At 32.7% G+C, this 27,458-nt stretch overlaps 2 protein-coding genes across 52 annotated transcripts in view; both read right to left on the bottom strand.

The window, feature by feature from the left end:
- Positions 1-1,384: 1,384 nt before the first annotated feature.
- Positions 1,385-5,816, bottom strand: LOC135844668 (luciferin sulfotransferase-like). 2 transcript variants are annotated; one of them, XM_065362982.1, is made up of 7 exons: positions 5,679-5,816; positions 2,831-3,069; positions 2,646-2,745; positions 2,386-2,530; positions 2,094-2,214; positions 1,894-1,988; positions 1,385-1,768 (listed from the first exon to the last, which is right to left on the bottom strand). In XM_065362982.1, the coding sequence occupies exons 2-7, from the start codon at positions 3,048-3,050 to the stop codon at positions 1,466-1,468; spliced, it is 984 nt and encodes a 327-aa protein (XP_065219054.1). In that variant the 5' UTR covers positions 3,051-3,069; positions 5,679-5,816; the 3' UTR covers positions 1,385-1,465. The 2 variants fall into 2 exon arrangements, with proteins under 2 accessions (XP_065219054.1, XP_065219053.1); XM_065362981.1 differs by lacking the exon at positions 5,679-5,816 and adding an exon at positions 5,489-5,628.
- LOC135844663 (UDP-glycosyltransferase UGT5-like) overlaps positions 5,589-27,458 on the bottom strand; it is a 448,533-nt gene continuing 426,663 nt past the window's right edge. For 47 of the 50 annotated variants that reach the window (XM_065362939.1, XM_065362930.1, XM_065362953.1 and 44 more), the window contains 3 exons: positions 14,699-14,921; positions 12,116-12,335; positions 11,479-12,029 (listed from right to left, as the gene is read on the bottom strand). In XM_065362939.1, coding sequence (XP_065219011.1) covers positions 11,714-12,029; positions 12,116-12,335; positions 14,699-14,921 — 759 coding nt within the window. In that variant the 3' untranslated portion in view covers positions 11,479-11,713. Of the gene's footprint in view, positions 5,864-11,478; positions 12,030-12,115; positions 12,336-14,698; positions 14,922-15,202; positions 16,055-19,332; positions 20,152-27,458 lie in introns of those variants that run through there. The other 3 variants (XM_065362974.1, XM_065362952.1, XM_065362977.1) reach the window with 3 other exon arrangements.

A 27,458-nucleotide genomic window follows, 5' to 3' on the forward strand; every position in this document is an offset into this window, starting at 1 on the left:
ATAACTCAATTTGGTATTTTTTTTTTACGTTTGTTACACCTTTAAATTTGACTTTTGAAGTGAACATCAGCGTTTTGGGGATATTCTCTGAGGATCCTTACTTAGTTCCCAAAAGAATCAGGGCTTAATTTCAATTTTTCAGTCAAACTTGGCATGAAAACTTTTGAAATCTGTTCGTTGAATTAGGTACTCCGGGGCGAGTTTGGACAAAGAAAATTATGTTTTTATGACAAATTGTCCATCTTCAAAATTGAAGGCAAAAAGTTTATTCAAAATTTCCAAATTTGTTGTGCTTTGAATTTTGAACATATTCAATTTTCAAATTGTGTTTGCCTCTTCAATTTTGAAGCTTAACAATCTGTCGTAATAACTTTTTTTGTTCGTCCATTCAAATGAGTAGATGAAGTCAACTTAAATGATCCAAACTTTCACCTATAGCGCTCAAAAATGGACGAACAAAAAATATTATAATGACAAATTTCCTATCTTCAAATTGAAGGTGCGTACACAATTTGAAAATTTAAAATCCTCAAAACTTGAAGCATCCCAAATTTGAAAATTTTGAATCAAGCTTGTTCCTTCAATTCTGAAGAAATCAATTTGTCGTAACATTTTTTGTTCAAACACTCGAGTACTATGGATTATATGGGCATTATTTAAATTGATTCGAACATTTCCTTATATTTGATGATTTTTTCAAAAAATAAGTGAATTTTATCTTGTACAATTTATCAAAAATTGGTTCTCACAATTCTTTTACTCACAACTTTTTCTCAAAGTCACCTCTGACAGAACATTTTTTGAGTAGATTTAAAAAGTGAAAACTAGCCAATGACCTCTTTGGAAAATGACTCACCCTCTGAGTTGGCCAAAATATTGAGAATGAGTCTACTCCTGCTATAACACAAGTAACTATTTCTCCTATAGAGCCCACTGCAATTTGCATTTTACTCTTTTTGCTAATAAGAAGTAACGCTGTGCCTTCGTTTAGCAGATAAGATAATTGAGCAAAAGAAATCCAGTTAGCAGTGAGTTATTGAGTGATTTTAGTAGACTGAGTGTTCAGTAGGTAAGATACTTAAGTGGTGCACTGGCACATGCAATTTTCACCAGAGGTCTTTCCCACCTTGCTGGGTTCATGATCTCCCTTCTGGCCCTGAAGCTGCTGCCAAATTTCAAACTAACTAGGTAGGTAATCTAAGGCAATGCAGAAGATATTAATTTAGAAGAGTATTATTTTATTATTGCCAGAAGAAATTTCAAGTTACCAGAAACAGAAACCATTTTAATTCAATACACAGATAAATTTAATTCGATTATTGAAATGTACCTAAGTGTTTCATTTATTTGCGCATTCTCAGAATCTAAATTTACAACAACCCTGTAAAATAAGTCAATATATTTTTTTACAACAAAGTAAGTAGGTACATACATAATGTTTTTTCAATTATCAATACTCATTGAGTCATTGATACTCATAGAATTCAAAATCAGTCCCAGCGATGTATTTTTTTGACCATTTATCGAATCTGGCAATCATTTCTGGTGTCATTTTTTCCTTCCATTGTCCACTGTAACCTTTCCTAATAAAATTGGCATCCTCTCGTTTATCAATGATTCCAAACCGGGTCAATTGTTCTTCTTTATTAACTGCTGAGTTATTTTTCATATTTTTGTAATCCAAATGCTCTGCCAGATCCATAGCTTGCTCCGAAGTTAAGCTAGTTTCTAAGTAATCTGTTACTTTATGCACCACTGATAATAAATCCTGAATAAAACAATTTAATTATAAAACCATATTTTACAGGGGAAAAAAACTAGTATAGTGAAATTTTAAATATTTGTTGATAATGATTCATCAATCAGTAAATCCATTAGGTAATGTAGACCTACTTCTTTCATCTTTTCGTATGTTAAAAATAACACATTGTGAGTTTTCTGAAATCTCCAAAAATCAAGAACGTGTGGCCAATATGGAGTATAAACACCTGAAGTATAATTAAAAAATATAAGGACAGAAGAAAGGAATTAGAAGACTCCAATGACACATAATTAAGCTAACTATAAGTAGGTAGGTATTTCATTTTTTTTACATTTATCTCGAATGAATATCTCTGCAAATTCTTCAAATGTTCCATCGTATCCATCGATCATACTGTAGAAATGGTATTGGGAGATGACCACATCTTTCGGATTACGGTAAACATAAATCATCTGAAATGAAAATTCTGGGAATAAGAAATTCTACTTTCGCTCAGTCGCATACGCTAAAGAAAGTTCTTTACTAAAACTTTTTTGGGGGTACCTACTCGATATTTCTGCACACCCTGTACTTAGTTAGGTATTGCATTTTCAATATGTAAAAGTACTTAGGTAGGTACCTACCTTGGGTTTTACAGTCCACAACTTCCTAGGTAATAATTCAAACGGTATGTGAGTTTTTATAAATCTTGGTGATTCGGCATTGGCCACTTTATCGACTGTCCAAAACTCTTTACCAAATCGTGATTGTCCCGTAATAGCAGCTAATCTAATAGAATTTCAATTCACAGAAACCAAAATTTTATTATACAAATTCACAAGAACTCGATGATGGATTGATGGATTGATTGATTGATGAACATACATATGTATAAGGGGCTTACTCTAAAAACATGAACCGTTTATGAAGATCTTTTTCTTTAGCAGCAACGTAATTTAAATTATTGCATAGTAACCAAACCATTTCTTGGGTCCATGTACTTCCTGAATGATGTTTTTTTTCAATAATAATTCTACTTGATAAATAAATTGGAAGAAATCATTCTTGAATAAGTTCTAAAATGCTTACCACTTCTAGGAACTGAAATAATCCATACGTCATCTTCACGAACATCCATATTGAGAATTTTATCGGCCCATTCAGCGTATGGTTTCGTGAACATAACATGTTTAGGCCCCACCATAATTTCGCCAAATGCTGCAGTAATAATCCTCTTCATTTTGCCTTTCGCCGTTTCTAATTCGGGATCAAATGGAACTGGTGAGATTTCAATGGTACTCGAATCCATATTCGCAGTCAAAGGTCAACTATTTAGAATCGGAATACAAGCATTAAATTCAATGAATATACCTTCTTACCTAAATTCAGGGATTTTTTTGAAAGCGCACGTTGGAGTAAATTTTAAAAATATAAAAAAATGGAGATAAGACCTGAAAAAAATGAAAGCGTGTTCCAAAATTGTACGTACCCACCTAACCTTGATGCAGTGACACCATTCTGGTAAGACTACCTACACGATCATTCGACTCGAAAACAATCAAAATTTAATATTTTTGGAGCCTCCATAGAGTTTCCAAATTTAGAAATTGGTCAAAAATTCACTTTTTTGAACTGGCTCATCTCCTGAAATTCCATGATAACTAGCTAAAATAGTAGAAAGGGTATCCAATAAGCACCAACCAAAGTTATGGATCCTAAAAATCATTTATCGCCTTTATAGAGTTATTTAAAGTCTCTGGAGAAATTTGAAAGCTCTTCGAAGGCTCCAAAAAGATTCAAGTTTGTTTTCGAGCAAGTTAACCACGTGTCCTAAAGTTCGTTTCTACCCTTCCAGAATTAGATGATGTTTGTCCAGAAAATTAAAAAGTCGTAAGAGGCTCCAAAATGGTTCAAAACTGGCACAGTTGTTGATGTGTTTGAGTTGCATTAAAAGTACCTCATTGATTAATTCAGAATGGCTCAACTTTGTTCAAAAGAAAATTATATTTCACGAAAGAGCTTAAAAATTGTCCATAAACTTGGAGCTTTTTTTGAAATTTTTAAAAATTTGCCAAAAACTCAAACAGCATATTTTGATATGAAATATTGAAAAAAAAAAGTGAAAATTTCCTCTACATACCTACTCGTAGGGGTTCCCAAAATTGCAAAGATTCAATTTCTTTGATGAAAATTTGTAAAAAATGAAAAAACGTAACAAAGGTCTAAATTCAAGTTGATTATGCAGTTGAGCATTTTTTATATCATGATTAAATAGGTAGTATGTATTACTTAAGTACAATTCCGAGCAGAAAAATATTGACCAATTTGGATGAGAAGAATTGTGAAAAAATTAGTTTTTTATAGATATTTTTTAAGGTGTACCATTTTAAATTACCTATGCGAAAAATTCTGAAGAAATATTATCATTTCTGTTCTCAGAAGACGTACGCAGACAATTAGATATAAGTACAGCGTTTCAAATTAGATAAGTAAATCGTTTTCTATAGTAGTATTGGCTTTTCCGTTTCAGTGCCTTTTCGTTATTTTGACTATTTGTAGGTACATATTAGTAATATGTAAATAGTACATATGTAAATGTGATTTGAGATAAAGAATCAAGTTCAAAAGTACAATGTATTTTAATTGCATAAGCGTATTACTTGCCAAAAGAGTGACTTATAGATAGTAGATACCTACCCTCTTTTTGAAAATAATTTGAAAAAATTCGATTTCAATTTTTACAAATTTGCAAGCTGACTTTTGCCCACATCTGTAGTGTATACTCTTTATGTACCTACATAAAGAAAATACCTAGATATAACTTGACTGGATTAGACAAAAAAAGGAACGTTGATAAAACGTCATTTAAGTACGTGCTCAACGATCTAGAATTAGTTGGAAAACGTCATTGGATATGCAAAATTTATAATATCTTTTCTGGCTTATTTTTTTTAACCCAAAAATGAGATTTTTCTGAGTCAAGGGTGCACTTTGCCGAAAATCTGACACCGAAAATGAATTCGTCGTGTTGAAACCATTCTCCACCTCGCGAGAAAATTTTGAATCAATTTGCGACAAAAAATTCTATTGCCCAAAAAAATGCATTTGAGCTACCAAGGTAACTCTTTTCATTTTTTGGATTTTTTTAATTCTCCAAAAAAAAAACAAGTAAGAGGTGACGATGGTTGATTGGTTTTTATCGACTTTACCACAGGAGCACTAGTAACCGACTACATATATTATAATATCTTTTTCACCACGATTGATAGTTTTTTACTAGGTAGTTTTAAAAAAAATACAAAATAGTCTATTATGGCATAAGATTGTTCAAAATTTTCTCTCCCTCCCCTTGAAATCGCATCAATCCAGCCGAACCGTTTATACTTATACCTACATACAATACCTACTCGTACATACAGGGTGCCCAGAAATATCGAGTACCCCTAAAAAAGTTTTCTACTAAGATACTTTGGTTGGTCACAGTGAATGATAATAATGATAGCACATGATTGTTTGTTGGACTGGAGAGATAACATTCCACCAATCATATGCATCTATTTCACGTTGCCAACCTATATTTTTAATGAAAAACTTTCTTTGGGGTACTCGATATTTCTGGGCACCCTGTACGTGTTGGTACACTAGGTAGGTAGTTTAAAATTAAACATAGAAAAGAGAAAAAAATAGAAGGGTGCACAATGAAGTATGTAAAATACAGACTTATGTAGATGAATGTTAGTAACCTACCTTTATAAAGAATCACAGCATCAATAATAAGCGTTAAATTAATTGAACATTTAACTGTATAGGTATGTATGTATATCGCGGTCTGAATCTGAACATCTTTCTAGTAGTGATAGTCCGGGTATGTAGTGCCGCACATATATACAAAGTATCTAGTGGGTGTTCCTAGGTAATAAATATGCAGATGGCTCACAATTCGCCAGTAGGTATGAGTCTCGAATTTCCACTTCGCTCCGGCTCCGTTCGCTTCTAGAGATTTGATATTGGTTCTTTGGTCACCGAAAATAGGGATTCCTAAGACTGGTACACCTTCGTTAACTGCTTCGCTCGTACGCAATAATCCTCCGTGAAACATGAACAGTTTTACATTAGGATGAGCTTAAAAAAAAAAAAACAAAACAAAACAGATGAGTGACTGAAAATTGATGATATGCATAATACATGTTTAAATAAAATACGCATAATTATCAGCTGTTTTAAATTTAGGCAGAAGTACATAAATATGTTAATTTGGTTGACTAATTTACACATTTTCAATCAAATTTATTTATTTATTTTGTGATCGTATCTATTTAAGGTGAGCATGTTTTTTTTTGTCTGGAAGGGAGGGAGTAGGTAAATATGTCATTATAATAGTCTATTTTTTATTATTTTTTTATTTTTGACAAAATTCTAACAAGATGTGTTTATTTTTCATCTTAATTTGCCTAAAATTGCCAAAATTAAAAAAATAAAAAAAATAAAAAATACAACCCTACCTACTTTTTTTATCAATTTTTTTTACAGCAAAGATAGGAGATCTCATAACCGATCATATCTTACCTAAAACATCTCTTTGTGGCATCCATTTGGAGATCATAATGTTATCGGATTTTCCTGGCAAAACGTCACCTTCCCATTTCCACAGCACACGTTGAGGGATTTTTGAGAAAGCGTACAAGAAAGCCTCGCGTTTTTCTGGTGGGAACGTTTCGCCTCTGAGTAAAGATCCCATACAGAAGTATACAACTCCGTGTTTCGATTCGTTGATGAATTTCTCAATATTCTGCAACAGTGTAAAAATAACGGAAAAAACACTCACGCTATAAATAGAAATATTTCACGAACGAATTGATTCGCTTTTTTTGAAACACTTGTACAGCAATTGATCTGTTTACAATCGAATAGAATCATTTACAAACGATTGGCGATTGAACAAATTGATTGATTACTAGGTGAATCATTTGCGAACGAATTGATTCGTATAAGTGATTCGTTCGCGAACGAATCGATTCGTATAAGTGACTCGTTCGCGAACGAATCGATTCATTCACTCAATTTTTGATGAATCATTCGCGAACGAACAGATTCGTATAAGTGACTCGTTCGCGAACGAATCGATTCATTTACTCAATCTTTGATGAATCATTCGCGATCAAATTGAATATTTTTAGTGAATCATTCGCGGACGAATTGATTCGTAAAAGTGACTCTGGCGAACGAATCGATTCGTATAAGTGACTTGTTCGCGAACGAATTTATCAATTGTTAGTAGATCATTCGTGAACGAATATTGTTGATGAATTATTCGCGAATGACTCGATTCATTGAATCATTTTTAGTGAATCATTCGCGAACGACTCGATTTATTCAATTTATTTTTGGTGAATTGTTCACGAACGAATTGACGAACCTATTGCTTAATCAATTCAATCGTCAATGAATCATTCATTCTATAAATTTTTCGTGAATCATTCGCGAACGAATCGAATTATTCGATATTCGATTCATTTTTGGTAAATTATACACGAACGAATTGATCAATTAATTCGAAATAATTTCATACCAAAATTTGGGAAGTATGACTATTTACAAAGTAGACAGAGTCTATGATCATGTTACCACAGTTTGGACTATGTCCTAGTAAACAATTCGATTATGTAATTATAAATTACGATCAATTAACTACTCAAGTAGGAATTAGTTGGTTATACTTACTTTTAAATCTATCGATAGATTATTTATAATTTGTTGAACTAGGTCTAATAAAATCCCTAACTGGATTATCTAAATTTGAACTTAAAAAATAAACCAATACCTTGATTATCTAATTTGAAAGTTACGACGAAGTCTATTTCCTAGACTATTGTACCCTAGCAATTTAGAATGAGACCTAAATACTGACCGGAACTACGGCATGAGGAATTACCTCAGCCTGGCCGGTATGCCCGAAATAGTGTACTCACTCCATAGATTGATATTCAAATTCTAAAGATGAAAAATGTTCATTGCAAATAATTCACTCGCGAATAATACCGAACAATTAAATCATTTTATTTCAGTAATTTAATTCGAGTAAATGTTCAAATTACAACATGATAAAAATTATAATAGAAAAAATAGAAAAGAAAAATAGCGTTCGAACATACGCGTTCTTATTATTCGAATATCTAAAACATACTGAAGCTAGGTAGGTAACTACCTAGCGTCATAAGTTCTCAATTTTCCCACTCCCGATTTTAGCCTTGAAAACGTTCATCAAATTTATGCGAGTGTATTTGCCTAACTATTTCTATTTAGGCATCCTTACACCACACACCCCTTTACAGCGCCATTTTGAAATTGCACTTTCAGTTTGAAAGTTTAACTTTCAACTTTTGAAAATTTCAAAATACTCAAAAAGTTGAAAATTCAATGCCCTTTCGAACTGTGAAATCAGTTTTGATCAAAAGTATCATAGTTTTGGAGATATGCGCTGCTGAAGTTGAGTACCTCGAGGCAGTGTGAAAATAATAGAAGCCCCTCCCTAATTTAACTGTGATCAAACTGATTGCGGATTTCTTACTTGTTGGGTGAGTACTTGGACATTGTAAAAAAAAAAAATGTGAGCAAAATCGAAAGACATGACTTTCAAAATCCCATTTTTTTTGGTCGAATTGACATGGAATGACCCAGAAAGCTCCAGACAAATTCAAATCAAGCGAACAGCAACATATTTAAATGAACACCTACCTGAGGCAACGGTTTGCTATTTCCGACATTCAAGCCTCCAATTTCGATGACATTGGGCACCAGTGGTCTTGGCGAGTAATACGTGAAATGTGAATTTAAAAACAATAAATCGACTTTCCTCGCGATAGTTTCCATTTTCGAAACAAAGGGGCCGAAAATAACAGCAGCCATTTCATCGAATTTGTTTTGGGACTCTGATTTGTAAGCGATGATACCGTACCAATGGATTAAAAAATTTTGCAACCTTTGGAGGAAATTCATTTTCGAAGTATAACCACTATATTGTACCGGAAGATAGGATGGAGTATCGGGAAATCCCACCTGTATAGATTGCCAAGGCAATGCCATATTGGTATGGAACCCAATTGTAGGAATATTCAATTTTTCACCGTATAGCAAGAAAATATCCGTGTTGTAAGTTTCGGTAATAAATACGTCGTATTTTTCCGTCGTATTCCACAATTTCAGCAATGGGCCACAATTCGTAACTTCATCGTACGGTGGCATAAAGTGAAAGAACAAATGAACCGAATCAAAACCATTCGTGGAGGTGCCCTTCATATCTTGGATACCTTTCGCAATGGGTGGAATTTTAAAACAACTTGAAATATCAATTTCGTGATAATTGGGAATATTGTATGATTTTGGAAATGTATCGTAAATGGTTACATTATGATCTTTGCGAGCTAATTCCACCATAAATGGATCCATAACTGCGTAATGACTTTTAACAGGGTATGGGAAAACGCCAAGAATTTTGTAGCATGTCGCGAAATTCGCGCACAACAACAATAACACAACCGAATACAACATTTCGTCCACCACTATAAATTTGTTTCAAGTAAAACGTTGAATTTTTATAATAATGGACACCCATGTGTACCTATAAGTACTCAGGTACCTACTCTAAAGTTATCTGATAATTTCAAGCAGATAAGAGCCAAGATGAGAAACTTTTGAATGGCTGATGCAATATTATAAGTGTGTACATTGTAGTACCACGGTACCACTGTATACTCACGTAGTGCGAAAATAATGATGATCTCATTACCTAATTTTAGAAACAATGAAGTTGCGAAGAATTTTTATCAAATTTAGAAGCCTTCATTTTTAGTAGGAAACCTAGATCTACTTATTGAGAAGATAGGTATGTTTCGAAGCTGGACAATTTTGCCCAAAACCGATTGTTATGTAAGGGCATGGAGATAAAACAACCACAATTTTTGAAATATCTTCCTTCCAGAGACTACTTTCGGATTGAAATTTTTACTGGATAACTTTCAACTGGAAATAAAAGTTTTTATTGAATTTGGTAAAAGCTTTTGATCTAAAAAACATCTCAAGAAGCACTGGCTGAAGCAGTAAATTCAAAAGAACAAGTTTCCATTTTAAACAACTAAAAAAATCATTAGTTAATCGATCGTAATGCAAAAAATCATCGTTCATCGTTGTGCCTTATTTCGAAATAGTATAAACATAGCAGTGTTGCCAAATCGCAAAATTTTAGATTATCTCCCTAGGGAGTATCCAAAATTTAGATTACCTCCCGGATAGAGATTCATTCCTCTTCTTATTTACTCGCTCAGAATGTTCCAGTTTTTGCATCGAATAACAACGTTGTAATGATACGTATAGACATTATTGGTATTACGTCACAATGAGGAATAATGGTTCTTGCTGTGCGCTGATTGGCTGGTTGGTTTGTTATTAAATTATCAGTCAAGTTGGCGCAAAATTACGTCTAATTAATCAAATATCTCAGTAATTACTGAGAATAATTAAAAAGTAATTAGATATTTGAAATCTACGCATCTGAAAACATGCATGAGAAGTTCAAAAATGAATGAAGTGGAAATTCTCGCGAAATAAATCGTTTATCAGTGTTAGGAATTCTGGTTTTTATCATTGTAAACAGAGAGCACAATTCGCGACACTGATAAACGATTTATTTCGCGAGTATTTCCACTTTATTCATTTTTGAACTTCTCATGTATGTTTTCAGATGCGTAGATTTCAAATATCTAATTACTTTTTAATTATTCTCAGTAATTACTGAGATATTTGATTAATTAGACGTAATTTTGCGCCACAAACCAACCAGCCAATCAGCGCACAGCAAGAACCATTATGCCTCATTGTGACGTAATACCAATAATGTCTATAATATGTATGTTATATGAAAAAATAATTATGCAACCCATTCGACAAAGCGAAATTATCGAAATACGTTCAGAATGTGTCCAAAATCAGCATATGTTATTAAGAGAATATAAGATATTAGCAGGTCTTTAAAACTGATTTGCAGAAACGGTTCGCCTTAATTTCACTGGTGGTAGGCAACCCATTCGACAAGGTGAAATAACTAGAATGGATCAGTTTGGGCAGAAAATCGCGTTTTGGTATTAGGAGAATATAAAGTATTGGCAGGTCTTCGGGTTAAAAATTCAAACTGGACTTAGTAGTCAGTTGAATTTTCAACAGAGAGCGCTACGTGCATCGTTTCGATTTGAAATTTATATTTTACAAAATTGAGCCGATATTTGTGAGATTTCTTTGGCATTGTTCAATATTTATGATCGAAATTTTATAATACATAATTATGTCGATTTTATTTTATTGATTCTTGATACCTTGATAATCGTACAGGTAAGTATGGTATTTTAAAATTTTAAACCCTAATTTTTCGATTTTTTTTTTCAATGATTCAAGTGCATTAAAATTGCATAGTTTAGGTGAACTTTCAACGCAATTTTCCATTCAAAAATTGGTGAAGCAAGAATAAATGTTTCAAATTTTAATATACGAATTCGAAAATGCAATCAATAAAAATGAAAATTTTCCATAAATCTATTATTTTTTCATGACAAGGTAGAAAAATATTGAGTGATTATTTTCACAAGTTCACTATTAAATTTTCAACTCTATTTAATGGAAAAAAAATTAAATACCTACCTAAAACCTGATCAGTATAAAATTATTAAAATCACTCATACAAAACAATATAGGTAAAAATAACATAACTTTTATTTTTAAATCACAAGAAGAGAAAATATACAACAAAGTAATAATTATTACTACATAAATCACACCTCATCGAAACTTTTCAACATTTTAGAAACACTACGTATAGTATACAAGTTCGTCGAACATACAAACATTTTCACATAGAGAAAAAAAATAACACAGTGACATATTACATTACACCATAGTGACGATAACAAACCTAATTCGACGACTTTAATTACGCTTTTTTTTGTCCGATTTCGAGGAACCTTTCTTAGCGCCGCCACCGCAAATTAATCCGTAAATTGCTCTTAAAATAAACTTGGTGGTATAATAAATGATCAACAATCCGGCGACTAAAACGGCTACAATGAAGGCTATCACATCGAGGAGCAAATACTGGTACCATGGCATATCTGCGGCAGCTGTTCTTAGATGAGGTGCTCCTTTATGTCTAATTACGTATTCGGTCCAGTAAACGGCAGTGTCTAAAGGAGACATCGGACGATCACGATATCTGTCCGAGAGTAGTTTTGCATTTTCTTTGTACCTGTGAAAAATTAAAACACAAATTAATCTCAATTTGTCAACAAAAAAAAATTAGTACGTTATCTTTGGAAATAGGTAGAAAATTACTTGGGGTCGTTCAACAGTCTTTGAATCTTTTCTAAAACTACTTCTTTGGATATTTCATTATAATCAAGGAGTTCACCGGCTCCGTTCGCTTCTAGAGATTTGATATTGGTTCTTTGGTCACCGAAAATAGGGATTCCCAAGACTGGTACACCTTCGTATACTGCTTCGCTCGTACCCAATAATCCTCCGTGAGATATGAAAAGTTTTACATTAGGATGAGCTGAAAAATGAAAAAAAATACAGATGAGTGACTAAGGATAAGGATTGATGATAATGCATAATATGTTTAAATAAAATACGAGGTATCTTTTTGAGGTGAACATGTTTCTTTGGTTTGGAGGGGCGGGGGGAAGTAAATATGTCATTATAATAAAAGTGTAGGTACTTGAAAAAACTGCATACTTCAAGAGTAAACGTAAAAAAAAAGAAAAAAAAGAGCCCAAGAAACAAAAAAAGTCAATTAATTGAAAAAAATCGAAAATTACTCCTACTTTTTGAAAGAAATTAATAATAATTTAATGCTTTTAGATGCAAATTCGGGGAAATGTTGACAAAACATTTTGAAAATGATTCAGAAAAAAAACCACAAAATGAAACAATCATTATTTTTCAACAAAAAAAAAAATTGACAAATTTTCATAAGTTACACTTGAGACAAATAATGCAGAAACATATAAATATTCCCCTAAAAAAAAAAGTGAAAAAAATGTAGGTACAGTTGAAAATTTGAATTATTACGTCATTAAAGCATGTACCTAATTAAAAAATAAATATTTCAAAAATTTATAATTATACTTAAGCTATAAAATTCAAATTTTCTGAAAAAATTGTTGAAAAATGAAAAAGACAAATACGAATACATGCCTACCTACTTCATAAATTTTCAATTGAGTATTAGATAAAATCGCACCTTGGGAGTAAAGGTCACATCCCAAAAAAAATTGATTTGTAAAAAACGCAAATGGCCTCACTCAAAATCTCAACAACATTGCAAGTTGTTAAAACTCCACCTTTTTTGAGCAAATTTCGTACATACAAAGTTTTAACAAATAGTTTTGATTGTTTTGAATGTTTGTCAGTTAGAAATAGATACAAGGAGTGCATTTTTTATTGGTTATTACCAAATGGAAAATTTTTTAAAAATTGATCACTTTTCAGAAAAATGAATTTGCACATATCATGAAATTTTAGTTTTTTGAGAAAAACTCAAAAACTAAGCACTCTAGAAAAAAACTAACGACATTATGTCGATTGGAAATTTAATCAGTTTTTTTGTAAAACTTCTCACAGAAAGTCCTGCTTGTTGTCAACATTCTTAAAAAATCAAAATTGCCAAGAAAATCTGTATGTTTTTTTTTTTTTTTTTTTTTAATCAAAACTGCAAAAAAGCATTGGTTTTTTGACAAAGTTGCAGAAACTCCATTTCTTTTTGGTCTCAATATATCCAGAAATTTTTTGGTTTTTCTGTCGCAAAAAAATGTGTTTTTTTCTTTGTCATAATTCAAAAAAAAAAAAATGAGGTAAGCTCACTTTCTATCACAAACAAAAATTGTGAAAGGTTTCACTTTTTTGTGAAAATATTGTGAAAGAGATCCATGTTTTGTCAAAATTATCAGAAACAATCTGTGTGTTTGGTTAAAATTTCCAGACAGTCCAATTTTTTTGTCAAAATCCTCAAAATTTTTTCTTTTCATAATTTGACTAAAAGGCTTACTTTTTGATCGTCAATTTTGCAAAAGAAAATCCTTCTTGCAAAAATTGTAAAATAGATCCATTTTTATCAAAAATTCCACAAATACCAATTTTATCCAAAATCTTAAAAAGGTTTGTTTTTTCTTGCCATAATTTTCTTGAAAATCTTGAATTTTAGATTTCCAAAATGGCAAAAAAACTTTGAAAAAATTTCAAAAAAAAAGAAAGTAACACATTATGTCATGTTTCATCAAAATTGCCAAGCAATGCCTGTAATTTCCAAAAACTATGTGGTAAAAATTGCAAAAAATCAATTTTTCATTAAAATTTAAAATAAAATTATACCTACTTTTTTGTAAAAATTGTAAAAAACAATTTTTTGACAAAATTGCAAACAAACCGTTTTCTTTTGTAATAAATTGTCAAAATGTCTACTTTTTTTTTGACAAAATCCCAACAGATGATCTATTTATTTCTTGCCTTGAGTAATTTGCCTAAAAATCTTTCTTTTCGTTTACCAAAATTTCAAAACCTGATTTCTTTTGTAAAAAAAATATCAGGATGTTTTTTTTTTTTTTTTTTGATAAAACCCTAACAAATGTGATTATTTTTTATCCTACTTTGTCTAAAAATCTTACTTTTCGTTTGCCAAAATTTCAAAACCTGATTTTTTTGTAAGAATTGTCAGAATGTCTATTTTTTTTTTTTTTTTTGACAAAATCCTACAAGATTTGTTTATTTCTAGCCTTAATTCGCATAAAAGTCTTACTTTTTCAGTTTTCTTACTTTTTGTTGGCCAAAATTAAAAAAAAAAAAAAAAAATACAACCCACCTACTTTTTTATTAAATTTTTTTACAAGATAGGAGATCTCATAACCGATCATATCTTACCTAAAATATCTCTTTGTGGCATCCATTTGGAGATCATAATGTTATCGGATTTTCCTGGCAAAACGTCACCTTCCCATTTCCATAGCACACGTTGAGGGATTTTTGAGAAAGCGTACAAGAAAGCCTCGCGTTTTTCAGGTGGGAATGTTTCACCTCTGAGTAAAGATCCCATGCAGAAGTATACAACTCCGTGTTTCGATTCGTTGATGAATTTCTCAATATTCTGTAACAAAGTAAAAATAACGAAAAAAGTTATAAATTGTGATAATACTTCAAGAAACATGATCAAACACAAGAGAACATTTTGTTGATGATTTCAAACATTTTCATCAAAATTAGGTGGGAAAACACACAAAATAAAAATATAGATACATTTGTGGAACCGAAGGTCACCAAATAAGTCAAAAGTTTCGTTAAAAATTGATCAAGAATTCATTTGTTCATTAATACGTAATTTGAACCTGAAAACGACAAGCCCTTCATGTAATTCGAGGAGGTACCAACCTCAGGCAATTTCTCGGCAGGCAGCACATTAACACCACCAATCTGCACAACATTGGGCCCATAAGCCAAAGATGGATTATAAGTAAAATGAGTATTACTCAGAACCAGACTAACATTCTTCGAGACCTCTTCAACCGAAGGGAAATCTTCGCCAAAAAACAGTCTACTTTCACGATCACACACCCTCATCAGGTACATTTTATACACAATCATCGACGCCGAAAATCGAACCACATTCACCAACCTACTAATAAAAGTCTTATGAACATCGTGCATCAAAAAAGGAAACACAGCTGTATATCCAGGGTTCATCGGAGCACCAACACGATGCATAAGCCAGGGAAACATGACATTCGGAAACAGGTAAATTATGGGTATTTGCAATTTATACCCAACTCCGGATAAAATCTCGGCATCGAAAGGTTCAATAAATAAAACATCGAACTTATCGGACCCTTCGAGTAAATCAACGATTGGTTGACACCTTCGGAGCTCTGCAGCTTTGGGGATCATCTCATAAGCAACGCTCAGTTGCTGAAACATGGAGAAGTGTTTCATTTCAGCGACGTTCTCGAAATGTGGACGTTTCTCGAAACAAGACCAGATATCGATTTCGCGATAATTCTCGCGAGATGGTTTATTACGACGAGAATAAATCGTGTACACGGTTACGTTATGATCACGTTCGGATAATGCGTCCATGATTCGGTAGTTAATCGCGTGATGGCTTTTTGCCGGCACTGTAAATAAACCGACGATTTGTGATCCATAAATTTGGTCGAATACGAGAGACGAGATGAAAATCACGAGTATCTCGAACATATTGCTCGCAACATACGTTCACTTTCGATAGCGGTTTATCGCAAACTGAGACGAAGACGCATATAAGTCGATCTGCTCGGTGCGTTTTGATAAAGAAATTTAATTATGACGCTTCGTTAGGTGCTTAATGAAGTAATGTTTGAAAAGAGTGGTTGTTTTGGTTTTAAATCAGACTGTAGAAAGCTGCTTTCCTATCGCGATAAAGCAGCCGACCAAGGAAGTCGAGAAAATTGGAGTATTTTTTAGCAATTTAAACTGAAAATTTGATAAACAACCTGACTGAAGATTTTTTTCAATGTTCAGCAATTTTTGGTAACCAATGGGGTTGTTAGGGAGGCTCAATCGAAAAAAAAAACAAGCCGATATTCGTATTTAACGCTTACAAAAAGCCCAAACCACAAGACTTACGTTGATTTTTAGCAAAGTGTAGTGGCTTCTTGGGGGCGTTGGGAGGAGGCGAATAGTAAAAAACCAAGTTAATATTCGTATTCAGCGTAGGTATCCAAAAATCTAATAAACCATGTGTCGTGGGATTTTTTTCAATTTTTGGGAAATCGGAGACAATGTGCGAGGGAAGGAGGTGTAGGAGAGGTTGAATCCAAAAAAATAAGTTGATATTAGTCTTCAACGCCCCCGAAACCCCAATAAACCGTATGTCACACGATTTTTTCAATTTTCAGGAAATTTGAAGGGGTCAATGGAGGGTGTTGGAGGGGTCCAATTGAAAAATAAAGTCGATATTTCTATTCAGCGATCTCGATAACATATGAATCGATATATCACACGATATTTGACTTTTTTTTTTGCATTTTGGCCAAAATTTCGGGGGTCTCACAACGCCCCCTTATTGGTTTTCCGAATCCTGTCATGAAAAGTGTGTAAAAACTATAGCTTTATGGATTCAAAGTTTTAAATTATAGCTCAAAAATATGACAATTTTTTGAAAATTGAGCGTTCAAAAAAAGCTCACCTTTGAACTTTGGGGATTTTTATAAAATTATTGTTTTCAAAAGTGCTCTCAATTACCCTCAAAACGCCACAATGTAGGAATTATAGACTCCTTTGGCAAATTTTTGAAAATTGACTTCTCAAAAAAGCTCAACTTTGAACTTTTGGGATTTTGGCTTATGTTTTCAATAAATTTCCCAATTCTTTTCAATACTCTACAATGTATCAATTCTAAGAAATCATGGAGTCCAAATTTGGCAAATTTTCGAAAATTGAGCTTCCAAAAAAAGCTCAACTTTGAACTATTGGGACTTTTTGAAAATATTTTCAAAAGGGATCTTAATTACTGTCAAAACACCATCATAGATCAACCCCGAAAAATTATGTGCTTCAATTTCAAATTTTCCAAAATTGAGCTTTCAAAAAAAGCTCAACATTGAACTTTTGGGATTTTAGAAAACGTTTTCAAAAAAGTTCTCAATTATTTTCAAAACACCATAATGTATCAATCATGAGACATTATTGACTCCGAATTTGGCAAATTTTTCAAAATTGTGCTTTCACAAAAAAGCTCAACTTTTGGAATTGTTGGAAACGAAAAATTATGTGCTTCAATTTCAAATTTTCCAAAATTGAGCTTTCAAAAAAAGCTCAACATTGAACTTTTGGGATTTTAGAAAACGTTTTCAAAAAAGCTCTCAATTATTGTCAAAAGGCCACAATGTATCAATCATGAGAAATTATTGACTCCGGATTTAGCAAATTTTTCAAAATTGAGCTTTCACAAAAAAAGCTCAACTTTTGAACTTTTGGAATTGTAGGAAAAATTTTTCAAACGTGCTCTCGATTACCTTCAAAACGCCACAATGTATCAATCATGAGAAATTATTGTCTCCAAATCTGGCAAATTTTTTCAAAATTGAGCTTTCCCAAAAAAGCTCAACTTTGAACTTTTGGAGTTTTTAATTCAATGTTTTCAAATGTGCTCTGAATTACCTTCAAAACACCACAATGTATCAATCCCGAGAAATTATGGACTCCAACATTGGATTTTTTTGCAAATAGAGCTTTCAAAAAAGCTCAACTTTGAGCTTTTGGGATTTTGGCCTATGTTTTCAAAAAAGTTCTCAATTATTGTCAAAACGGCACAAAGGCACAATGTACAATACATATATCAATCATAAGAAATTATCGATTCCAAATTTAGCAAATTTTTCAAAATCAAGCTTTCACAAAAAAAGCTCAACTTTGAACTTTTGGATTTTTTAGGAGATGTTTTCAAGCGTGCTCTCAATTACCTTCAAAACACCACAATGTATCAATCCTAAGAAATTATGGACTCCAACATTAGACAATTTTTGCAAATAGAGCTTTCAAAAAAGCTCAACTTTGAGCTTTTGGGATTTTGGCCAACGTTTTCAAAAAAGTTCCCAATTACTTTCAAATGCCACAATGTACAATATATTATCAATCATAAGAAATTATCGACTCCAACTTTAGCAAATTTTTCAAAATCGAGCTTTCACAAAAAAAGCTCAACTTTGAACTTTTGGAATTTTTAGAAAATGTTTTCAAATGTGCTCTGAATTACCTTCAAAACACCACAATGTATCAATGCCAAGAAATTATGGACTCCAACAATGGAAATTTTTTTGCAAATAGAGGTTTCAAAAAAGCTCAACTTTGAACATTTGGGATTTTGGCCAATATTTTCAAAAAAGTTCCCAATTATTTTCAAAACGCCACAATGTACATATCAATCATGAGAAATTATCGACTCCAAATTTAGCAAATTTTTCAAAATTGAGCTTTCACAAAAAAGTTCAACTTTGAACTTTTGGGATTTTGGCTAATGTTTTCAAATGTGTTCTCAATTACCTTCAAAATACCACAATGTATCAATCCCAAGAAATTATGGGCCCCAACAGTGGAAAATTTTTTGCAAATAGAGCTTTCAAAAAAGCTCAACTTTGAACTTTTGGGATTTTGCCTAATGTTTTCAAAAAATTTCCCAATTATTTTCAAAACGCCACGACGTATCAATCATGAGAAATTATTGACTCCAAATTTAGCAAATTTTCCAAAATTGAGTTTTCTCAAAAAAGCTCAACTTTGAACTTATGGGATTTTTGGAAAATGTTTTCAAAAGTGTTCTCAATTACCTTCAAAACGCCATAATTCATCAATCCTGAGAAGTTATAGACTCCAAATTTGGCAAATTTTTGAAAATTTAGCTTTCAAAAAAAGCTCAACTTTGAACTTTCGGAATTTTTTGTCAGTTTACAAGTATATAAGCTACATTTTGACTTTATTTCTTATTCACTGCATCACTAAAAAAAAAAAATGATCACCTATATTACCTTCTCTAGAGGGTTGCTCTGTTTAATATGTAATCCATGCACATCAACAGTATTAGGCACAATTGGTCTGGATCGATAAAAAGAAAAATGCAAGTAGAAAAATATCAAACTCGTGTTCTTAACCCAATCTTGTAATTTCGGCACACTACCAAAAAATTTCTTCGCCATTTCATTTCCTCGCTCGTACGAATAAACGTTATACATAAAATAAGTATCAATTTCCACCAAAAAATTCATCACTCTTTGCCAAAAATTCATTTCTGGAGTAAATCCGGAACCTAAATGAGGCATGTAACTGGGATTATACGGCATACCCATTCTGGTCGCCATCCATTGATAAGGTGGATCAGGAAAGAACCCAATAAATGGTATATTCAATTTGTATGCGAACAATGTGAAGAAATCTGTGATCAGGGTTTGAGTTATCATGAGATCATATTTTTCACCGGTGTTTCGTAGCTCGACAATTGGCTGACACGAGGAAATCTTCTCATAAGATGGTATAAGGGTAAGAAGATCGCGTATATCGGAAAAAGCACTACTAAGATCTTCCGCATTTTTCAAGATATCGCCGTATGGTACACTAGGAAAACAATCGCTAATGTCGATGTCTTTGTAATTCGGCAAAGAGTAATTCTTTGGAAAGCACGTATACACGGTTAATTCATGTCCTCGTTTGGATAACTCCACTAAAAGTGTATCAACGACCGTAAAATGACTTCTGCCAGGATATGGAAAAAGTCCTAAAATTTTATACGCGCGACACGAACCGAACAACGAAATTAGTAACGAAATCACCAACATTTTGAGAATGTTCAAAGATCGATACTAGGTACTTACATTTGCGACTAGATAAATGCATGCCTACTTGGTCAGATTTAATCAGCCCCAGAAGTTAGATCCATTAGTAAAACTTGTTCTCGTAATAATATGCATAGCTAAAGGTATACATAGGTTATAAATGGTAATCTTCTTTCATCATAGTGTTCATATACTTACTCATGCCACGATACTACATACAATAAATACTCGTGTTAAAATACCAGGAAGAAAATCACTAAAAAAAAAACCAACAGCCTGTTTTACTACAGCCAGAGGCATAATTTTTTTCCAAATGGTTTTTCAATGCCTCTAGAATACCTTCTAGAAAAATACGGAACTCAAAAGAAATTGTAAGTAAATCAAAAAGAAGAAGGGTTTCTCAAACTTCCTCAAGATATAAATCAATAGAATGTTCACCATTTTTAATGTAAATTTGCCTTCCACTTCAACAATACCAGCAATAGGTCGACATATAAATACGAATAATTTTTTTCCAATCGATTTTATCATGCCTCCAGAATATTGGAAAAAATAATATGAAACTCAAAAAATCTTAAAATAAAAAGGCTGAAGGGTTTCTCAAACTTTCTCAAAACACAAAAATTGATGATCATATTTTGAAAACAATTCTTATTGAGTCAATGAACATTATTTGAACTTGACAGTTTTCAAAAATTGAAAAAACGATCACCAACAGATCGACTTTTAAAATCGCGATATTAGCAGCGAACTGCCAAAGTAGGACCGGATCCGATCAGATCAAATCAGCTTCCCTCTATTGGATCTGATCCAGTTGGAAGTTGGAACATATGTAAGTAGGTGTCTAATCCGATTAAAACTATGATTTGATTGAATCTAGCCAGATTATAAATTATTAGATCAAAAAAAAAGTTTGGATCTAATCAGATCTAATCTAATCCGATCAAAACGAAGAGTAAGATCTGATATGTATTTAAGTACCTATGTTTTCAGTTCAAATTGGATTTGGAAAAGTCTGGATCAGATCTGATCAGATTTGTACAATTAGATCTGACCCATCAAATGCGATCAAACTGTTGATCATCTGTTAAAATCAAATTCAATTCCAGAAAAATGTACAGATCTGATCAGATCTAATCAAGTTTTCTCGACTGTATCTAATCAACTGTGGACAGATCTAATCCAATCAAAACCAAGAGTAAGATCTGATATGTATTTAAGTACCTATGTTTTCAGATCAAATTGGATTTGGAAAAGTCTGGATCAGATTTGATCAGATTTGCACAATTAGATCTGACCCATCAAATGCGATCAAACTGTTGATCATCTGTTAAGATCAAATTCAATTCCAGAAAAATGTACAGATCTGATCAGATCTAATCAAGTTTTCTCGACTGCATCTAATCAACTGTGGACAGATCTAATCCAATGAAAACTAAGAGTAAGATTTGATAAGTATTTATGTTTTCAGGTCAAATTGGATTTGGAAAAAGTCTGGATCAGATCAGATCTGCAGATCAGATTTGCACAGTTGGCATCAAATGCAATCATAGTTTTGATCTTCTGCTAAGATCAAATTTAATTCCAGAAATATACGGATCTGATCAGATATCATCAAGTTTCCTCTACTGGATAAATAATCATGTATGGACAGATCCAATCTGATCAAAACTCTGTTCTGATTAAATCCGATATGCTCAATTGGATCTGGAGAATGGCTTGTTGTAATCAGATTCAATCACGTTCCTCTCATTGGATCTGATCGGATTTGAACAGATCTAACGAAACTGATTTAACCATTACCTACAATCTCCATTTAGATCTGATCTGGTCTGAACAGATCTACTCTGATCCGGCCTGAACTAAATTAATCCAATCAAAACGCTGATTGATTGAAGCTGATTTTATCGAGTTTTATCTGGAGAGTGTTCAGATCAGATTAGAACTAATCAGGTCTCTCTCATTGTATCTGATCTGATCTGAACCGATGTTATCCGGTCAAAACTCTGATCTGATTAGATCAGGTTTGATGAAATTAAATCAGAAAAATACCCCCATCTGATCAGATCTAATTAGATTCCTCTATTCAATCTGAGTCGGTTGAACAGATGTACTCTGAACTCTGATCAAAATTCTGTTCTGATCGAATCGAGTCTGATCAAATTACATCTGAAGACTGGCCGGATCTGATCAGATTTAATTATGCCTCTCCTTATTGGGTTTGATCCAGCTTGAATAGATGATTGTATTAATTCAATTAAAACAGTGAATTGATTAGATCTGATCAGATCAAACCGAATTCAGAAAATGTTCAGACGCAATCAGATCTGATCAGGTTTCCCTTACTGAATCTCATCAGGACCCAAGGGCCAAGAGCCAAGAGATCTTATCCGATCAAAACTCTGATTTGATAAGGTCTGGTTTGGTCTGGTCAAATCTGAAATCGAATTCGAGGAATGTCCGGATCTGATCAGATCTTGAGTGTTTTTTCTATCAGGTAGATCTGAGTAAGTCTGAGCAAATCTACTCTTATCAAAACTCTATTCTGATTGAGTCTGATCTGATCAAATTGCATCCAGAGAATGTGAGGATTTGATCAAATCTAATCAAATTCAACTTATTTATTGATCTGATCCGGTCTGAAACTATTCAATCTAATCGAAATTTGATCTGATCACATCCGATTTGATCTGATCTGATTCAATCATGTTCTGCAGAGATGTAAAAATCAAAACTAGGCTACTCAAAAATTATCAAAAAGTATTCCCAAGAGCTTCATTCAAAAGTTTGTTCCTGTATAAGAAAAATTTCTGCGCAGTTTGTGAACGTTTCATTGAAATTAAAAATTAATTTATCACAGTTCTCCTTTTTTTGTGTTAATCAACGCGAAGAAATTCACAATGTGTTGGTTATTTAATAAATCACGTCTTGTTATCATTTTATCCCTAAGTAAACTGAGTACCTACTTGTCTAAATGGAATTAATCTATAACTACCTAGGAGGCCACAATGAGCAAAATTCGAATCACTATTTCATATCTAGATAAATTCTCAAGTGTATGACTATTCCTAATCAACGCAATTGCTAATTATCTGCAATCCAAGCATATAATAATTATTCAAATACATCGATAAATTACCTCAGATACAGGTTTACTCTGCGCAATATGCAATCCATGAACATCCACACTATTCGGCACCATTGGCCTAGCCGAGTAATACGAAAAATGCACATAAAAAAACATCAAACTTGTATTCTTAACCCATTCCTGCAATCTGGGTACACGACCAAAAAATTTCTTCGCCATTTCATTTCCATATTCGTGCGAATAAACATCGAACATAAAGTACGTGTCTACTTCTACCAGAAAATTTACCACCCTTTGCCAAAAATTCATTCTAGGAGGAAACCCTGAACTCAAATTTGGCATATAACTGGGATTATATGGCATTCCTACTCTATTCACCATCCATTGATATGGTGGAGTTGGCCTGAACCCGATAAAAGGGATATTCAATTTATATGCGAACAAAGTGAAGAAATCGAAGATCTGACCTTGAGTAATCATTACGTCATATTTTTCAGTAGTGTTTCGTAGCTCAATTAGTGGCCCACATGAGGAAATCTTTTCATAAGATGGGATGAGAGTAATTAGATCACGTATATCAGAGTGACAGAAGAAACTGACTGTTGAATATTTTTCGAGCAACGTGCAACAGCACAATAAAAATTCTCAAGTATTTAATTCTCTCTTATCAACCTAATTATCTAAAATACACTCGAATGTAATTATTCAAGTACATCGCTTAAGGTTTTGGCTTGTTTTCTTTGATTTATGCATTATGATGAAACACGAATGGGTATCATAAACGATCAAGCTTGGTGAAAGAAAAACCACGTGTCCTCGAAATGAGCTAAATTTGGAGCAATATTTCCAAAGGTTTAAATGATAATAAAGAGGAGATTCAAATCGAAACTTTAAAAATTAAAAGTTGAAAGGTTAAACTTTCAAGAAAATTCAACTTTTCACGACGAGTAGAAAAACATGAAAGCAAACGTTTCAGAATTTTATACAGAATCCATGAAGATCCCTTCTTTTATGCACTCTTGTAATATAAATTATTATTAAAATGAAATCTAAATATTATTTGGAAAATGAAGAGCGGGGAGCTTCCAAATTTTAATACAAAAATAAACAAAATCAAAAACAGGATATTTTTTACCATTTGAATCCAAAGAGACTGAATTGAAAATCCACAAAAAATGGTAATTTTCAACTTCATCAACAGTTTGACCAATCTCAAAAAAGAATCTTCCAATAAATATAATCATCATTGAAATTTTGTTCATCTTTTAATTTTTTAAATGCAAAAAGTTTAAATTTTTCTTAAAATTTGAGCTTTTTTTCCACAAAAAAAAATGAAAATTTTGAAGATTTGATTTTTTAAAAATAAACGAGTTCAATGAAAAAACAAAATCGAAGAGCATGGAATTTTACAGGCTTCATTTTTGATTATGTTCGGGGTGTTCGATTCACAGGGAAACGACACCAACGTTATAAAAATATCTGAACTTTTCAACGTAGTGAAAATTGAGTTGGGAGCAGAGGCACTGGAGAGGTGTGGATGGGGGTAGCATGAAATTGGACTCCATATTCGTGTTTGGGGTGTTCGAGTCATATGGAAATGACACCAACATTATGAAAATAGCTCAACTTTCAAAATAGTAAAAATTGAGACGGGGGCAGAGGCACTGGAGAGGTGTGGATGGGGGTAATATTGAATTGGACTTCATATTCGTGTTCGGGGGGTTCGATTCATACGGAAACGACACCTCGTTTACCAAAAACAATAATTTACCCCAGAATCCATGTTTACCCCCTCTGTAAGTTTTTTCAATTTTTGACCACGGCCCACCTCAAATTTTTTTTTGAAAAAAATATATGTTTTTTAGGGGTCAAAAACACACTTAAAAATGCTATTTCCATTCTTGTGTCGAATCATGGTCATCGCTAAAACGGGTAAACAAAGCTAAAAAAAATTCCATTTTGAGGGGAAAATATGGGGGGAGGGGGGTGAAAATTTTTGTGGGGCTACCTCTTATAGATGTTCACAACATTCTAAAAAATTTTAAAAATCGGTTCACATGGGGCTGAAAAATTTTTTTAAATTGTAATTTCAGAAAAGTGGGGGGGGGTCTGGGGGTCTGAAACTTTCCTGACGGAAGGTGCTCAAGGGTACCCACCTTCCATGCAAATATCAACCCTGAAGCTCTCGGGGGCAAATTCACCATACTTATCCACCTACAGCCTTTGATATGAAACTGGTCAATGGTCATACTCAAATTATGCAACAAATTAAAGCGTGCCTCGTTTAGTTAAGTTCTATCAACGCATTTAGTATTGGGGAGGCCACCGATAGAGATGGAAAAATGCGTAGTGTCGTTGGTAAGTGTTGGGATACCTTACCCAAAAACTAATTATTTTAACTATAGAAATAAATTAGTGTAGATAGGCGAATGTACGACAGGAGGGATCGTATATTCGTCTAATTAATTAATTTTACTATTAATGGCGTATTGCACGAATACATCGTGTATATTTTTATGCACCTTAATTGTCTCGTTTTATTGTTATTTTATCGATCAATAAGTATAACGAAAAATGTCTAAGCTGCATTTGATGTACCTATTTGTAAAATACTGCCTCCTTATAACGAATCATTAGGCAAGTTTACTTATTAAAAAGTAGTGTAAATTGCAGATGTATAAATACGTTATAATAAATTCTTTTAATTGTTGTTTAGACTGAATTAGTTCTTTCATTTACAACAAGTAATGTATATACCATACCTACTAAAACAGTAGAATAGTTTAAAATCTCTCTGAAAATTGAGCTACCAGGCATAAAGGAGAATTATTCCACCCTTAGGGAATAATTCTAAGACTAAGACTCACTACTATAGAAGGGAATTCTAATCATTCTTCCGCTAGTTTAAACTATATCAAATTTATTTTTAAAAAATGTGGATCCAAAACTCTCCTTGAGGCATCAAATAAGTAGGTACAATGTTTGAAGTCTTTTCAACTGGACAAAGACTGTTTTTGATCTTGAGAGAGCGTATTTGGCGTATTTGTTTCATCACTTGAGGAGAAAAACAATAGATACCAACGTAAAAGGAATTACAATTTGAGGGAAAATGGAAATCAAACTTTTTTCAAGGAAAATTACGAAAGCCCTGCCTTCCATTTTGTGATTAGATTAAGCTAGGGGATTTTTTCATACCAACTGAAAGTACCCAATACTTATGCAGAAAAAATGTACCCTTAAAAAAATCATTAAGGCTGACTTGACAAATTTTTTAGGGTTTCGTCCTTTTTTGATGCTCTACAAATTTTGTTAGAACATTTTTTAATATCTGCTCGATCAATCTGAAAATCTATTTTCTGAAAAACCAAACTATAGACCACATTTACTACTTTAACACTCCAAAAGAGACGTTGAATCAGAGAAAGCAGGCTTTGAATTTTATTTTCTGATTTTTAATGACGTTTTGAAAACTCAAATTCGAGGCAATGGTTAAATTTCAATTTTCTGAATTAACTTCAACGCGATCGGGAAAATCAGAAGATGATGGTGAAAAGTGGTGTTTTGCGGAGGATTCTTGATCGACTGAAGATGGTGAAATTTGGTTTTAATTCATTAATATGCCACAAAAAAATACATAATTTTTTAAAAATCACACAATAGATTAAAAAAACAGCAAGTAATTTGAAAAAAAATTACTCGGGCATAATTTTTCAAGTTTCAAAAATTCACCGATCAGAACAGCAAAAATATTCGATAATGATTTTGTCGAAATCAAGGTCGAACGCAAAGTTTTCTGGTCTTTTGGTGCGTTTTTATCTAACCAAGAGAATAAATTTTGACTTTCATGCAAAAAAATTGAAAGAGCATCCAAAAATACAACATCAGACAAACTCGATTTTATCAAAAATTTTCGAACCTGTTTTTCATGAGAAAATTGGACAAGAGTCAGAATATTGAAAAATATTGTTCGTATTTTATTCAAAATCTGCATTGAAGACACCAAAATGGCCTAAAAACTCACCAATTGGTTCAAGAAGTCAAAAGAAAAATGAGATGAGCTCTCACATTAGGCTCTTTTTTTGAAACTAATTGTCCACCTCAGTCAACAAAAAAAAAAAAATCTGCAAAAGAACATTCATTTCAACTGATTGAAACTGAGTTCGAAAATTGTACTTGAACCAATCCAAAGGATCGTTAGAATTCTTCTTCATCCGAATCACTAAAATGAGATTTTATT

The sequence above is a fragment of the Planococcus citri genome, chromosome 4, assembly GCF_950023065.1.
Source record: "Planococcus citri chromosome 4, ihPlaCitr1.1, whole genome shotgun sequence".
NCBI lineage: Eukaryota > Metazoa > Arthropoda > Insecta > Hemiptera > Pseudococcidae > Planococcus > Planococcus citri.